Below are 18645 nucleotides of genomic sequence, written 5' to 3'. Positions count from 1 at the left end.
AAGGGTACTTTGGTCATTGCACTTGGCTAGTAGGGGCCAAGAGCAATTTTGTAGGGTCGAATAGTAATTCCTATTAAAAACTTCAAACAGCCCACTAATGTACTTGGGTGCTGGGCCAACATGTAAGTTAGGGACAAAAGAGAATACAATGGTCCAAAAATAAAATTAAGAACGTAAATTCATGAAAAAAGATGTGAAAAAAACCGTCGACAGCAGGATTCGAACCTGCGCAGGCATAGCCCAACAGATTTCGAGTCTGTCTCCTTAACCACTCGGACATATCGACGTTGTTATCAATTGCTGTAGATTAGTTTTATATAATCTATATAAATTCCCTATGCTTTAATAAATAAAGTATTAATAATAATTGTTTATAATTTTGATATCAAATTTTTGCAGCTTAAGAGGCACAATATAAGAAATAAATATATCATAGCAATCCACTCAAATTAAAGTTTTAATTTTTTACGTTAAAGAGTTTTATTCGCTCATCTGTTTATATTCTTAAATGATTTTTTTATATCAAGATTTAGTTTGAATGAACTTCGTTATAAATACTTATAGGCCATAAATAAGGTGAAATTATTGGCACTCCAATATACTTATTAGCATGCCCTACTTTCTTACTTTTATTTTTCAAACTTATCCTTATTCAAGTTTCTATTTTAAATAAAATTTAAAATCAAATAAACTGGACACAAATATATTTTCTTTTTATTTATATTTAATAAAAATATTTATAATTATGATGATGAAATTAATAAATCTTCGGTGAATTATTTTTTTTACTGCAAATCTTCGGTGAATAAATATTATATTAAGTGCTACATTACTAAACATATACTTGACTTTTTTTTAAGAATAATAAAAAAGCAAAGATAATTCATTGTCTCCTTTTCCTTTTGAGGAGATATAAAGTTAGATGAGTGGTTACAAAAGAAGAGAATGAGGATAATGTTTAGGTTTCATCTCACTATTAAAAAAAATTAATAAACTGACATTAGTATTTGCTAATAAAAAATTGTCTTCTTTTCAATTTGTTCAATTCTTTCATTAAAATAACACGATATATTATTATTTTTACTTGTACTAATAAAAAAAAAACAATAATTCAAATGTGTAAATAGTCTATTATGATAGAAAATTAGAAGATAAATAAAATCAAGGTTATTATTAATCAGGAAAAAGTGTAGATAAACATTTTTTTTATTCATTAGAATCAAAAACAATAAAAAAATTTATAAAAATTCATGCATCTTTACTTAACCAACTAAATAAGCTAGATCCCATCACATATAATATATATATATATATATATATATATATATATATATATATATAACCTCAATCTCGAATCCTAGAGTACATCAAATTTATAAACGTAAGCATTAAATTGTTTTTGCTGTTATTCTTATTATAAAAATTAGAAATTGTAACATAATAATCAACTAAAACTTTTATTTATTTTTTGCTTTATATTAATAAAAAATAAGCATCTTATCACTTTTCCTTGCCATTTTTAGTCTATTGTTTTAAAAATTATTTTCAATTAATATATTTAACTAATTTTTTATTTTAATGTCAAAGTTACTTTTAATATTTTAATAAATAAAAATATTTCTTCTATATGACGAGAATAACGAAAATATAGAATTGCACTTACTTTTTTTTTTCTCTCTCTATATATATTGTACTTAAGTACCTCATACACATACACATCATGGTTTTATTTTTTTGATGAGAGTACGATATGGTTTTATGTGCATCACAAGTTCTATTTGCACTTTTGGAGGGATCAACACAACTTCACACAAGATAACACGAACAAACTGCTACTAAATGCAGCATTGGCACATCTAAAATGCACTGCCAAGATTCATCTAGTGCATCCATGATGCAATGGTTGACCTCACTTTTTCCCATGTTAGCATAATCCCACTGTCCTTGTAGCAAACCGAATGCTTAGGCTTTGCATTCACTTCTCTTAGGTATGATGCTTGGGTGCAACTTTGGGGTGTAACAGTACCTTTATAAGCCTTACAAAGATAGCTTAAGAAGTTCTCATAATCCTGCAGCAAAAGAAATTTGCAAGTTCTTTTTGAATTTCCTGTACACTTCTAATTCGATTCATTAATATAACACAACTTACATATGTAAAACACAAATTTCAGTGTTATAAGTTATTTGTTAATTAGAAGTATTTTTCAGTGAAAATTTCAAACACTGGGAATGGGGCTTGGTTCAGCCGATATAAAATTGCAAAACTGACCTCATAGAGTGGTTCTCCATCCACAACTACCCAAGGAACATACTTGTGAGGAGGCTCCAGAGCACTTGTTTCAGCTGCATATTGTAGCTCCAACTACATAAAGATAGTAAATGTTACTAATGATCAAAAACAAGATAGTAAATGCTACTTGAGACAAAAATTCCAGTCAAACAATGATGTATTCAGCACATCTGTCATATGTTTTGTTTTTCATCAAGAGATAGTCTTCACATTCAGCAAGATTGACAAAAAATATTGAAAAAGGATTTTGAGAAATTAGCTTGAAGAAAGATGAATGTTCAGAAGCTACAAATTGGCAGTTCTATTAGATCGTGTGGCAGTATCTGTAGCAAAGAGCAATCATGTATGACAATAAGGTAATTTGTAGATCATATTACACTGCTTTAGAGTTTTGTAAAAATGAAGAACATGACCAATTTTTGAAGTAATTGCTGGAATAAGTTAAAATTACTTCTCATTAGCTATTTCATTTTGTTGTCTTGAAGAATAAAAGCAAAGTAGTAGACCGGCACATAACAAATACCAGACCTTACCATCCAAGTTTCACATAACAGAGCCCAGTTACGGCTAGTTGACATGGATTATTATCTCACCTCGAAGAGAGATTCAATTATCTATGACACTTAAGATTAGTTTAAATAAGGAATTGAGAAGTCACCACCAACCCTGTAACTGTATAACTGTTCAAATTTTCTAATTCCCAACTTTCCACTAGCTTGTATCATTTAGCAATGTTAGTATAACTTTAAGGTTCATAAAAAACAACCTTAGAAGAGAAAGGTTAGTTAAAAACATTTTAAGTCCTGTTTAGATCAACTTTTTCATAAGCACTTATAAGATGAGAAAATAAGAAAGTAAAATAAATTGAGCTTCTCTCACAAGCTAAAATCAACTTAACACTAAACTTCCATAAAAGTTCTCAGTCTCATTTAACTCTTCCAAAATCCGAGGTGCCGAAGTTGATTTGATTTTAACTCACGGAAGAAAAACTCAATTTATTTTATCTTCTTATTTTCTTCACCTGCAAGTATTTGTAACAAATTTTATCCAAATAGGATCTTAGAATACTTTATAGTAACTAGTTTACAAGTCATACTTACACTCGGAGGGCATGAAAACTAAACTCATGTACATAATACTATCTCAATCACAACATGGTAGCTCAAGCAAGGACAAGAGCGAAATCAGAGAAAAACACCAACCTGTTTTCCATGTTCACTATTATAACACTGATTAATAGGTTCCGAATCAAGATCCAGTTTCTCAAAACAAGATTCCCATTCCTCACGCTTACTCTGAAACACCAGATCCTCAACACAGTAGATGAAAGGAAAATGTTTGCTCTGCAAAAGAGTGTGATTTACATAAAACACTCATAACAGAGATACCGAGGTACACATGCAAAGCACTGCTAAACTTTTTTATCCGTACAAATTGAACTCGAACTCAGGTGCCAAGAATTTATAATAACAACTTTATCCGTAGGAATCAAACTCGGATAACAGGAATTTATAGCAACTTAAGCACAGTGCTCAAGCTAGAGCATCTTGCTAAAGCACTGTTACACTGAACCAAAAGTACTCCTTTTTTATTTTTATTTTTCAAAATTTATCATAATTATAATAGTACTCTTAAGTTCACCAACAACTCATTCGTCCAGGTGGCACCAGACTTCATCTCCTTTTTCATAAAAAATAAAATAATTGAAAGGAAATAACCTAATCAAAGGTGATCCAATGAAAATTAATCATCTATAAAATCAATGAATACTCAGTAACAATAACATAATAATAATAATAAAGGCACTCCTAAGTTCACCAACAACTTCATCTCCTTTTTGGATAAAAAAAATAATTGGTAGAAAATAACCTAATCAAAATCCAATAAAAATTAATCATCTGAAAAAATCGATGCTGAATAATCCGTAATAATAACATAATATTATAATAATAAAAAAAGCATTATTAAGTTCTGATCCCAAATCAAAGAAAAAAGAAAAAAGAAAGAAAGAAAGAAAGGGGCAAAGGCACAGCAATTGTTACTTACGAGTTGAGGCCAGATGTGAATTGCACAGGCTTCAACTGTGTTCAGCAAGCACTCATATGGCCCATGCTGCAATTGTCATCAGAATTAAATAAAAATAGGTGAAGAGTGTGTATAAGATTGGAGAAGAGAGTACCTGGCAGTCAAAGGTGGCGTTGGCACGGAGTTTGGCATTGCCCCAAGGAACGAGTTTGAGGTGAACGATTGGGGCAAGATCTGGGGTGAAGATTTTTGGGAGGTGATTCACGATGAAGTTGGCGCTGTAGGGGCATAAGCTTTCGTAGTACAATTCCAACGAGACTTTGTCGTGAGATTCAGAGGGTGCAAAGAAGGCAAAGAAAGATAGGAATAAGAGCAGAGAAACAGATACCATGGCTGAAACTCAAACTCAATTTGGGATCAGAAATCAACTCAACAAGATATTTCTCTCTTGCTGACTCGTAACAGCTACCACAATATAATACTCAACTTAAAATCAGTTTAATATCACATTTTTTTTATTACTTTAATCTTTTGGACTGATTCCATTTTCGACTTAAATATAGAAATTACAATTAAAGGTATAATATCATTTTCAAAGTGGACGGATCTGATAAGAAATGATTAATTATATGTGAAATAAAAAATCTCATAAATCTTTGGTTAAACAAAACAAAATGAGTTTAATAATGCCGGCAAGAATAATTTTATAATATTAACCAATCATAAATTATTTTTATGATTGAATAATAACATAAAATTATCTTTCAATAAAAATTATTATAAATTTAAAATAATTATTATAAAATTAATAAATTATTTATAATTGAATAATAACTTAAAATTATCTTGCAGTAGATACCTTAGTCTTCTCTCTCAATTAAAATTGTGTGTTCGTTTTAATTGAATAATAATTTATTTTTGTTAAAGGGGTTTTTGAAAGTTAAGTAATTGTTTTCGGAATTTGATCTTTTTTAAATGTGTTATAAATTAGTGTCTGGAATTATAAGCATTAATTTTATTTTTTTTATTTATATTTTTTTGTACATTAATCTAACCAAAGATGTATGTGAAAAAAAAAACTGATTATTTTTGTTTTTATATTTATATATGTATAGTGTTTAAAAATATACGTTTTATTTAATATTAAGTCAACTCGATTTTAATTTGATTATTATTTAGACCATCATTTAGTCAAGTTTAAACGTAACAAGGTGAAACTGTTATATTAGAGTTAAGTTAGATTAAATTCATCTTAGGCTAGATCACAAACTACTCGTAGAGATAAGTTTTGTACTAGAGTATTTTAAGACAACATACACAAACTACCGATGAAAGATTCCTGGATTTAAACATTATATACTTGCCCAGAATTAGTGAATCCAAATGGTCTATTATTGTGATTTGGGTGTGAACTAATTTTTTTTAACAGTCATGAACTCATAATTATAACATTTGACTTCTTTGTTCCTCCTTGTTAATGTATTATGTAGAAATTAAAGCTAGATCCTTTTCTATAAATTTGATGTGTTGCAAAATGAGTTACATCTTGTAGTGAACTAATTTTCTTCAGTAGATTTTCATTCATTTAATTTACTTGCATGTTTGCCACCTGTCAAAATCAGTTCAACACCTAAGCTACAATTGTTTTTTCATACTTTTCTTACGATTACAAAATTGCCACGATTTCGTCTGTTTAAATATCTACCATCTTTTTCCTGTAAAAATATCGTTATCCTTTATCATGAAATTTTTTTATTTTCCATCATTTCAAGAATTAAAAAATTGTTAGAATTAATTTTTTTGAAATAATAGATGTAAAAAGATATAAAAATAAATAAATTATTCGATTGATATTAAAACATAAGATCATGTCTCAATCTTCTAAAAAAAATCATGTCTCAAAAAATACACATAGAAGGTATTTGAATTTTAAAATTGATTTTTGTTTAAGTACGTTGTTTAAGTCAATTGCTTAAATAAGCAACATGATTTAATTGGCTCATATCAATAAATAATATTTTTAGTTAAAAAAAACAAGTTAAACACTTACTTCCACAAAATTATGACAGTTGAACGATAGTTGGTAATTAAAAAGTTAATTTATTAAATTATAAATGTAAATTAATTGTTGAAGAAGTTGAAAAATGTAAAATGATAAAAAAATAAAATAAAATTATAATTTATTTTAAAATAATAATTAGAAAATTAGATAAATATATTAAGGATAAAAAAATATTTAAAAAATTAAAAGTTAAAAACTAACTTTTATAAAAACATTAAAATTTATTAAGAAACTACTAAAAAAACTGATTTACTGGACAATCAAACAAATTTTTCAATTAATAAAAAAATTAAAAATTAACTAAAATGTCTCATTTATCATAATCTTAGTATAAGAGTTAGTTTTTATATCAAATGCTAAAAAATTTCTAACACGATAGGTATCTTAAAATTAAGATAATCAATTAACTTAAAGTAAAAATATATTATGCTCATAAAAATGTTGTTTTATATCATATATTCCCTTGAGATAAAAGATTATAAGTTGGAGAAGATATTGACTTGCCAAAATTATGTAGTATTACAAAGTAAAAAATAAATAAAAAAAACACTATTCTTGCTTTCCTTATTTAAATTCATTAAAACTTGAATCTTACGGCGAGATAAATAATTTCCTTGTATATATAATTTTTTTTTAACCCACGATATCTCCATAGTCACAAATTAGAATAACTATTTTGAAAAATAATATTTTTAGGACCTATTTTGTACGAGTAATTTTAGGAATTTTTCTTTAACAAAATTTTTAGAGGAATTCTTTTTAACATCTTACATATTTCAACATATCCTTTACATCTTTATTACTAAGTTTTAATAAAAACATCAAAAACTAAAAAATTGTTTATCATAACATAAATCATTTATCATAGATTTAAAATATAATTTATCTCCTCTATGTATAGATTATAATGATTATTTTTACAAACTATGAGTGAATTTGTTTAAACTTATTCATTGAAAAAATACGTTTATTTTAATAAAACTAGTGTAAAATCCCATATCTTGCACGAGTATTAAGTTTAAATTTCATAATGTATAATTTTATATTTATATCATTATAGTTTTAAAGCTATCATTTTCTATATTTAATTAAAAATTATAACTATATTATTTAAGTTATGATAGTTTATTCCTTCAAAAGAAAATTTTGATAATTTAAATATGATTATTTATTATTGTAAAATTTTTAATTTATTTATTTGTATAAAGTATATAAAAATAAAGTAATAGGATACTATTAACAAAAAAAATATTTCTCATATTGTGTAAAATTGATAATAATTTTTTAAAAAGTTTAAATAATTACTATTAATAAAGAAATCATGTATTTTAGATTGCACATTTATATATGTTTTGTTTTTGCTTTTTAAGGCAATGATACAGGGCTGGGAACTAAAATTTGGAACAAAAGAAATACCTTTTTAATTTGAGGATGTGATTAAGTTGCCTTAACATCAGTTTTAATTATGGTTTTACTTAATACATATTTATACAATGACAACGAAGTTGCAATAGAGGTGGTGGATAATTTTGATTCACAATTTTTTGCGTCCATTTTTATATTAGTTTTCTATATACTCTTATTGTCTTCATTTTATAAAATTGGCTTTTGATATTAAATGAATTAAATATTCTTATTGTCTTCATTTTATAAAATTGGTTTTTGATATTAAATGAATTAAATATGTCATTCTTTTACATATACACTTAAATTTTTTCTATAATTCAAGCTAGTTTTGTAATTAAATTAAAAATGTAAAAATATTAATTAAAAAATTTGGATAATTTATATGGAAATGATTTGCTATTATTCTTGTTACTTGGATACTGTAATATTTTGGATACGAATTATTTTAATTATAATTTGATTTAATATTGTTTTAGTCAACATATTAATTTACTTAAAGTTTAAGATGTTTATTTTAGTGAACACAAATAAAAAAAACACATGTAAGGGTAAATATCATAAGAAAGGAGCTTGAAGTGTGATTTTAAAAATTTTAAAACCTTTTTTGCTTAAACTAAGTTTTCATCTTGATAATACTTTGTAGAAGGCAAATAGGATATATTTTTTAAAACTTTTTAGAATGATTTTTAGAAAACACAAAAACTAAAAAATGAATTCACACCTTGGTTAGTTTAAAATTTTATAAGGAAAGCAAGAAAGATTAGACACATAAAATTTCATACTAGTTTGTCTCTACCATAGTACCATTGAAGCTATGTTTTGTTCTTAGCAAACCACAAAATTTCACTAACTTCATACAAGTTGCAAGTATTATTCATTGTCACTTTTGGCTCCAACTCTTACACAATCAAGCTTTATACCAAGCTTGACAAAAATCAAATATTCTTTATTCTATCAAGTTAGTGCTGGCTCTAAACAAATCAAAGGATTTATTGATAAAGGTTGCTCACTGACTAAACAATGAACATCTTACAAAAGGATATACAATTAGCTTTTAGTCTTTTCTCTTAGTATATTCAAGGTGTTTTGAGAGCTTTTTAAACATTATAACAATAAACAAAAAACTTTTTGCATAAAGAATGAAATAATAAGAGTCCATAAGATTCATATCTTCTTCTTCAAAGCTCGAGTATTTGTAACCTTCATTTTTAAGTGTTTGTTGTCTCTCAACGGTTGGATTTTTCACTTGATCTTTGTCTAGCGAATGTGGTCATTGAGGAGCATTTAACACTTGCATTAAATGCACCTCCCTTCTTCATGCAGAGAGTCCATTCTTATGAGTTATCATATTGATTACTTCAGCGAAAAGTCACTTCACATTTGTCAAAGCAGGTCTACACAACAAAGTGTATTTTTTTATGACGATCAACACATTAAGATCTTAAACTTCATTTATTTTTCATAAGACTTTGTCAGATCTTAAGAAAATATTTATGTAAATAGAATCTCAGACATAGAAAAATAAATGATCTTCTTAAATATTTCTCTTAAATGTCTTATCCGATCATAGTTTATGTCTACTATCGTCTCGAGTATAAGACGCGTAATAGTAGGCTACAATCAAATGATGCATTAAACGTTGTTTTTATCATTTGTATTTATTCGCATCTAATCAAAATAATTAGAAATTCTAATTTGTCTTAACTTATAATTTAACTTTTGACTTAACAACACCTAGGATATATTTTATTTGACACCCAGTTCAAAGGGTTGGTTTTGAATGAGTAATTTTACATAAATTGTTAATAAAAAACCTTAAACCATTTGCAACACGCTATTATTCTTGTGTGTCAAACAAAGGACAATATTTGTAATGCATTTTTTAAGCAAATGTTTCTGGTGCTTTGCTAGCTTTGCTTCTTCTTCTTCTAGTAGTAGCTAAACAAAAGCACAAAACCACCCAAAACACACTTAAAAATAAGATAATATTATCATCTCTCACAATGGACATCAAACATATTTATTATGATTAGCAAGCCTTAGTTTCATGTAGGGACTGTGTTGATAACAAAAAAGTAGTTTGGAAGTTTAAAGAGCAAGCTAACCATCAATCATAATATTTTCGGTATCATGTATCGTATAATGATATCATTATATTGGTGGCCTTATATTTATATCTGTTCAATGCCACTATTAGATTTCTCACCTCGTAACAGGTTCTTTCCCTTAAGAGTGATTCAAATTTTTTAACTAGATTACTCCAAATCGTACATTGAATATTTCTTAGCTACATAAAAGGAAATTAGTAGGTATGAATGCTTTGAATTCATAAAATTACATGAAAAATTGGTTTAAGACATACCTTTTCATCCATGATGACCATTTTGTTAAAATCTTTCAAATGTGGTTGCCTAAAATTAAGGAGTATCCAAAAACGAAGAATTTGAATTTGAAATTTCCATATTTTGCTAATGTTTTTCACATTTACAGTTGAAAATTGAGAGACATGGTATAGGGACAAACTTAGTGATCAATTGGTATTGAATGCACAATTGGTATAGAGTACATGCATGTCCTTAATATATAATTGATAACTTATATCTTTAAAAATGAAAATAATAACAATATTAGAGGTAATCAATCAATTAAATATTTTGACTAATCAATTAAAAAGGATGATTAACCAATCAATTATATATTTTTGAATAATCAATCAAAAAGGTCAATTTTAGATTTAAATTGATAGTTTTTTTTTACAGAACTTATACTGATAATTTATGTATTTAAAAGTGAAAATAATAATAATAATTTACAATTGTATATTTAAGCATGAAAATAATTATAATGGTAATCAATAAATTAAAATATATTTTATCCAAAACTATTGTTTTAAAATGTAAGAACGAAAGTGAATTTTCATCAAATCTTAAAAAATCATAAATATATTTTATTAAAAATAAATGTCAGCTACAAATAAAGAGAAAATTATATATGGATTGATAATATAAAATAAAATAAACTTAATTTATAATTGAGGAAAATAATTAAGTTTATCTTCTATTGATTGATATTTTTTTTTAAATAATTTAATAATATAATAAACAATATCGGAGAGAATGATTTTTGGGTTGTGACATGTTGTAACCCAAAGAATGAAACACTCTTATATATATATAAAATCAATCAATTATATTTTTGACTAATCGCTTGAAAAGGTTGATTAGTCGATCAATTATATATTTTTGAATAATCAATTAAAAATATTAGTTTTAGATTTATATTGATGCTTTTTTTTACATAGTTTATATTGATAGTTTATATATTTGACAATGAAAATAATTATAATAGTAAATTAAAGTATATTTTATCTAAAAACTATTATTTTAAAATGTAAAAAAGAAAGTGAATTTTCATCAAATCTTAAATAATTTGAAATATATTTTATCCAAAATAAATATTAGCTACAAATAAAGAGAAAATCATATGTGGATTGATAATTTAAAAAAAAATCAATTTAACACTATAATGAATAATATTGAAGGAAATAATTTTGGGTTGAGACATGACATAACCCAAAGAATAAAAAATTAATTTAACACTATAATGAATAATATTTCCTTAGTGTGTTTGTTTAGACAACCTTTACTTAAAAAATATATTTTTTTGTTTTTTTGAAGAAGCAAATCCTATGTTGTAAAAAAATAAAAAAAATTCTATATGCTTATTAAAAAACACATTTATAGAAAATTCTTATTTTAATTTATTTGTTTAAACAAGTTGACCTAATGAGGGTGTATTTGTGGATTTTTTTTTAACATCTTATCTCTTTCAATTTATCAATTCAACTATTTTTTATTTTTTAACTTGAATTTTTATATTTTAAAAGAAATTGTCAAAAATTAAAAATAATATCCATCACAACATAAATTATTTATCATAAAATATAAAATATATTTTATATGGTCAAAATTATTTTTATTATAAATTTTAATTATAACAAAGTATTTATTTATTATAAATATTATTTATATATAGTAAATATTTATTATGTGTAATGCACATGCTAAAATACTAGTATAAAATAATTTAACTAATATATCTTTTCTTTAATTGAAATTACATAAAGGCATTTTTAAAATTATTTTACCTAAACCTTTAGCAATAAATATTTTAAAGTAAAAATAATATTTTTAAATAAATTAAATGCAATATATAAAATTCATTAATTTATTGACTTAAAACTAATTCTATTCATCTTTGCAAATTTAACAATACGCGTTTAGATTTGATTTTAAGAATTCACCAAAAAAAAAATTGATTTTAATTAAGACAACACACACAAACTACAAAGGTTCCTGAATCCAAAAGTGAACATTGTATAGTTGCCCAGAATAAGTGAATTCATATCCATTGTCTATTTTTGAGTGAGCTAATCTTTAGTTAGATTTTCATTTTTAAATAAATAACAAAAACATTCGTTTTAAAATTCTGAAATCTTTCTATAATATCTTTACAAAAATTATTAAATTATATGATTTTATACTTCTAAAATATTAAATGTATATTTACTTTTATTTAATATTTATCTTATAAAGTACTAATAAAATTAGTAAGAAGATCCAACCTCTTTCATTTTCATTTAGTTGCATGTTTGCCACTTGCCAACATCAGTCCAACACCTAAGCAGCTAAGCTAAAGTCGTTATTTCATACTTCTCTTGCGATTACAAAATTGCCACGATTTCCTCTGTTTTTAAATATCTGATATCTTTTTCTCATTCGGCAAAATAATATCAATATTGTTTGCGAGTATTTTTGTTTACCTTTTTTCTTTAAGAAATTGAAAATTTTCAACATGAATTAATCTAAGCCATTAAATGATTAAATGGTGGGAATAATATCTCTTTACTCTCTAAAGAGATAAGGCCCACTTCAAAGGATTGTTTTTGAAAGGCCACTTCAAATTAAGGATCTTAATCCTTTCTATTAAATTTTTTAACAAATTTGTGTAGTAAAAATGAACATTATATAAAATATGCAGCTAAAAAAGAGTGAAAAAGATAATTCAGCAAAAAACAAAAGAGTGAAAATAATTCTTAAAAATACTTTTATCAAGAATAATTCTAAATCTTAGAAATGCTTCAGTTTAAAAATGAAGGTTCAGATTTATAATATAGAAATAAATTTAATGGAAGTGCCTTTGAAAATTATTTTCAACGAAAATATTTTTAGATATTTTTTAACCTCTTATCTTTTTCAATTAGCATTTTCAATTATATGTTTAAATTAAATTTCAATATTGTTTTAAAAAATAATCAATATTCAAAAGTAACATTATATTATAATACAAATTATTTATCATAAATATAAAATTTAAGATATGTGAAAAATACATTTTGTAGGAAATTTTCGATTACAATATAAATACAGTGAACAAAATGCATCAAGGACTTTTTTTCACGTGTCATTATAAAAAATCAAACAAGAAACAAGATAAATTAAAAGAATATCAACCCTCGCACAGTCTACTAATCAAATAAATATTAACTAAATATTAAACATGACATACGTGAGGGGAAAAATTAGGGTAACTCGAACACGTGAGAAAAAAATTAGGGTATACTTTTTTCTTAATCCAATCTCGTTTATGATGCATGATTGTCATTCCAACAAAATTTTATAAATCAAATAAAAATTATTTTACTAAATAAATCATTTCTCATTTTATAAATCAAATAAAAATTATTTTACTAAATAAATCATTTCTCAATGTATGAATGCAATGTGACTTACACCATTATGCAATCCTATGATATAGGGTGTATTTGATTGAAGGAAAACTTTTTTTTTGGCTGAAAATCATAATTTTTAGGAATGATATGATTAAAATTTGTTTGGTTGGTTATAAATATTCTCAAAAACTATTTACATATATTTTCTGATAATTAAAGATTTTCACTTTTAGTTTTAATAAAATTTTCTTATAAGCTTTAATTATTTGCTTCATTAAATTATCCAATATGTGATATTTTTTTATCGTAGTAAAACTTTTTTTCCAACACGACAAAAGTTAAATTCTCACCCCTCTCATTGGAACAATTTCTTGAGAAACATAAGTGATTACATTCCAAGAAAACAATGTTTATTATTTTTTAAATAATAAACCAAACATAATAAAAAAATGTGAATCAAAATTTTTTCTTTATACCGAACCCCCTTAGGGTGGAAGATTAACACAATTATTTTATCATGATGTATTTTCTTTGTATAATAAAATACACTGACACAAAAAGATGGACTAAAAATCCGGTACATTCATACAAAATTCTGAAAACAACAACTCACTATTGCAAGCCACCGAGGAATCAAGGTCTAAAATATTTCTAGGAATCACGAAATCAGTTATACTTAGAGTTGAATTACCCCATTTATTGTTCTTGGCAAGGCTTTCCCAATTTTCTTTCTTTTCCCCTTCACTTGCAGTTCTTGAAGCATTGAAATCTTCAAGATGAGAAAAGTGTCGTCTAATAATTTGTCTTGTCTTAGTCTTGATCTTGGTCCAAGGCTTTTTTGCTATCTTCTTTGGAGATAACATAGCCAAAGTTTGTAATAGGGTGCCATTGTTGGTATTCTGTGGTTTCTTTGAGCCACGGTGCCTTCTTGGTATCATAGCTTAATCTCCAAATATTGGTTCTCCAAATTGATTTGAATGATTAATTTATTTATTTTCTGGTCATAATAACAACTTATCAAGATATATAATTAATTTTTTTATTTTTTATGATAGTAATATCTTATTAAGTGGAAAAGAGATCGACTTACGAAAATTGCGTAATATATAAAAAGTAAAAAATAAAAATATTATACCTTTCCTTTTTTTAACTTTATTAAAATTTGAATTTTACAAGAAAACAAACAATCAGACTACCTATTTTATAGCTGACAAGGTGATTCAATTTGCATGTAGTTTCAATTTAATCAATAATCTCAAGTTTGAGTCTTTGGTACACAGATCCAAATAATAGAGTTCTAAAAACTTATTCACGGGAATTTTTAGGGCTTTCTTTTCAACAATAGCATTTTTTAAGATTTAACCTATCAGATATTTTAATTTATCCTTCTCATCTTTATTTTTAATATTTTTTAAAAGAAACTACCAATGATTAAAATAGCATTGTATATTTATATTGCTCAATAAACCCTTTATCATAAATTTAAAATATATTTAATTACCCATTTAATTCCTATAATTTTTAAATTTATTCATTTTAGTTCCTATAATTAATAAGTAAATTTTTTAATCCCTTAAGTTTAATAAGTGAATTTTTTAGTCTCTAAAATTTATATTTTAATTATTAAAAGGTTCTTGCCGTTAAATTTATTTTAATTCTAAATTGTTAAAGAATTTTAACAGTAAGGATCTGTTGGGAATTAAAATATAAACTTCAGGACTAAAACATTCACCTATTAACTATAGAGACTAAAAGGAATAAGTTTAGAAACTATAGGGATTAAATGAATAATTAAACCTTTAAAATATAATTTATCTTTCCTTTCTCTTTATATATAAACTAGTCGGTAATCCGTGCATATGCATGGGTCGTTCACCAATTGATTTTCAATGAATGAATTAAAAGAAAGGTATAGTAAAAAAAATAGAGTAATATAGAGGATTACTGCATAGGCAAACTGGTAAACAAAGGGAACTTACCCAAAAACAAAGCAGTGAAAGAAAAAGAAAAACAAAAAAAAAGAAGGAAATACCTAAAGGTGAGTGTGTTGCATTGGGAAAGAGAAATGCAAAAAGGAAGAAGGAAATACCTGAAGGTGAGTGTGTTGCGGTGGAGAAAGAGAAATGTGAATCCGAAAGGAGAAAAGGTAAATGTGGCGGTGGAGCTGAGCTATATCCTATAGGAACGACGGTGAGATAAACCATGGCTACCTAACCCATCCTCAAACCCTAACCAAAATTGTAAAAAATAGAATGAAGATGAGAAGAGAGCCATATCAAGAATAGAAAATGCAACACGCACAACATAATGCCCACCACAACGTTTTTGGAACCCTTCTACAGAGATGAAGAAAGAGGAAAAATCTTACTCTGTCGCTACCACATGTCAACAACTCTGCCACACGTTAGCAAATTACGCAAAGGCCAAAATGACCAAAAAACCAACAAATATGCCACGTGTCAAACTACTAGGTAGGGGCAAAACAGGGTTTTCCAGGGGCTTTTTTTCCACCATTTTTTGTTGACTTTGCCATGTGTCACTATCTGATTGGCGGATTCCAATTCCTCATTTAATTTCACTTAGCAATCAGAGCTGCACTTGCCACGTGTCGCTTCTTGATTGGCGAATTTCAAATCCCAATTTAATTTCATTTGATAATCAAAACTATCTTCTCTATCCTGCATTTTCTGTGTTATTCTGTCTTTGCCTCAATCTTCTCTTTCTCCATCTTTCTCTTCCTCAATCTTCTCCTCTTTTCCTTTTATTCTTTCTGTTTCTTCCTTCATGCAGGTTGTAGTAACAACGACGGTGCTGAAGGTGATGGCGCTTTGCCTAAGCAAGGGTTGCAATAATAGGATTCACAGGCCGATGTTGAAGAATAAAGGTGTCATTTTTATCTATTTATTGATTTGACATTTATTTTTTGTTTGTGTTTTTTTATTGATGTGAGTTGAAATGGTGTGGCGTAGGAGTTAATGACATGGGTATAGATAGAGGGAGGGGGATGGTGATGGTGGAGGGCACAATGGACGTGGCAACTTTGGCAAAGAAGTTGTCGGAGAAGTTAAGAGGAAGATAGAGGTTATTCTATTTTGATTTAATTAAAATGGTGTTTATGTTTTTTTTTGTATGATTTTTTGTGGTTTAATTTTTGGGACAGACTATAGTAACAACGACGGTGCTGAAGGTGACGACGCTTTTCCCGTGCAAGGGTTGCAACAATAGGATTTACAGTTAAAATGAAAAGAAAAAAATGGTAAGAAATTTATGTAATATAAAGCATTATTGCATAGGTAAACTGGTAAACAAAGGGATTACTGCATAGGCAAACTGATACTTGCATGAATTTCACCAATGTAACGGCATGAAAGTTGATGTTTCCTAAAAGGAAAATAGTTTTCTTTGTTATTACCACCTACACATACCAAGAATCTCAAAGAAAAATCTCAATGTTCATTGTCAGCATTACAACATAAAAAAGAGCTTTCAGCTAGAGCATACATAATAATAATATTAATAATAATAATAATAATAACTATAATAATAATAATAACAACAACAATAATAATAATAAACATGGCGGAGAAACGAGGAGAGAGAGGACAATTTCGATTATTAAGTGAAATTAAATGGGGAGTTGAAATCCGCCAATCAGGGAGTGACATATGTTCGAAACTTGATATGCAATGCGACACTTAGCGGTGGCAACAAAACAAAACGGTGCAAAAAAGGGAGGGGTAAAATGACCAAAAAACTGAAAATGTCCCACTTGTCGCAACCTTAGATTTTCCTCTCTCTTTATGTTGAGGGTTTCAAAACCTTGTGTAAGCTACAATGAAAGAAAAAAAAAAGGAAAAAGAAAGAAGGAAATACATGAAAGTGAGTGTGTTGCGGTAAAGACTCGTACTCAGTTTGAATTGTAGGCTGCAACTTGCCTACATGAAGTCAAAATCGCTAGTAATCGCCTGCATGAAGGAAGAAACAGAAAGAATAAAAGGAAAAGAGGAGAAGATTCAGGAAGAGAAAGATGGAGAAAGAGAAGATTGAGGGAGAGAGAGAGTAACGGAGAAGACAGTTCTGAGTATTAAGTGGGATTAAATGGGGAGTTGGAATCCGCCAATCAGAGGGTTTCAGAAGCTTGTATGTATGCACGAGTCGTTACATTGCCTAAAAAAAGTATATATGAGACCCTATATTATGTCATTTTTCTTATAGTATCTTCCTTAAAGAAAGCTTAATTTTTTCTTTCTTAAACGTACTTCCATATTAATATCACACATGTATTTATAATTACTTATCCAGTTATCCTCTTATGACACAAATCCAATGTTTAATGCAAAATACTAAAGAACAAAAAGGGAAGGTGATGAGTTGAGGCTGAGGTCCCCTTTCCAACTAAAGTGATGAGGTATTTTACCATAGAAAATCTCACTTGTCAATCAACAGTCCTAATTCTTTTGATTATTTGGAAAAATGGTAGGGTCATGGGATTATTATTATTATTATTATTATTATTATTATTATTATTATTATTATTATTATTATTATTATTATTATTATTATTATTATTATGTAGGCTTTGTTCTTCTATAGTTTCTTCGTTTGTTTTCTAATCAGAAGCCGAGAAAATATTTCAAGATTCTACTTTGGTATTGTATGTTTGGTTTCTTTGGGTTCCTTAAAAAAATGATGCACTTTGGGACTTTATTCTTCAACACCACCCTGTGAATCCTATTGTTGCAACCCTTGCATGGACAAAGCGCCATCACCTTCAGCACCGTCGTTGTTACTGTAGTCTGCCCCAAAAATCAAACCACAAAAAAGCAGACCAAAAAAAGAAAAAGAACTATAATCAAAATTGCAAAAAATAGAATGAAGATGAGAAGAGAACCGTATCAAAAACAGAAAATGCAACACACACAGTACATTCCAATTTTCGAAGCAAACTCACTTCTTTGATATTGTGATTCTCTTGCTTCATTGCACCTGCCGAAGATGCAACACACTTGTTGGGAACAACAACTGCGCCTATTTATTTACAAAAACAGAATTACAATATCAAATAATGAAAACAGGAGATGGATGAAAGCTGGAGAAAGAAAAGATGAACAAAGAGAGAGAGTAATGAGG

At 27.0% G+C, this 18645-nt stretch overlaps 1 protein-coding gene and 1 non-coding gene across 2 annotated transcripts; both read right to left on the bottom strand.

Moving 5' to 3' along the window:
- Positions 1-204: 204 nt before the first annotated feature.
- TRNAS-CGA lies at positions 205-286 on the bottom strand. The gene has a single exon. It is a non-coding gene; the product is annotated as a tRNA-Ser (tRNA).
- A 1355-nt stretch (positions 287-1641) lies between these two features.
- LOC114376810 (gamma-interferon-responsive lysosomal thiol protein) lies at positions 1642-4805 on the bottom strand. Its single transcript, XM_028335091.1, has 5 exons — positions 4470-4805; positions 4337-4402; positions 3493-3633; positions 2270-2362; positions 1642-2069 (listed from the first exon to the last, which is right to left on the bottom strand). Exons 1-5 carry the CDS (start codon positions 4704-4706, stop codon positions 1881-1883), a joined length of 726 nt encoding a protein of 241 aa, XP_028190892.1. The 5' UTR covers positions 4707-4805; the 3' UTR covers positions 1642-1880.
- Positions 4806-18645: the final 13840 nt, after the last annotated feature.

The sequence above is a fragment of the Glycine soja genome, chromosome 11 (assembly GCF_004193775.1).
Source record: "Glycine soja cultivar W05 chromosome 11, ASM419377v2, whole genome shotgun sequence".
NCBI classification, from domain to species: Eukaryota; Viridiplantae; Streptophyta; class Magnoliopsida; order Fabales; family Fabaceae; genus Glycine; species Glycine soja.
The sequence above is the reverse complement of the archived record's forward strand: the minus strand, read 5'-3'. Positions and strand labels throughout refer to the sequence as shown.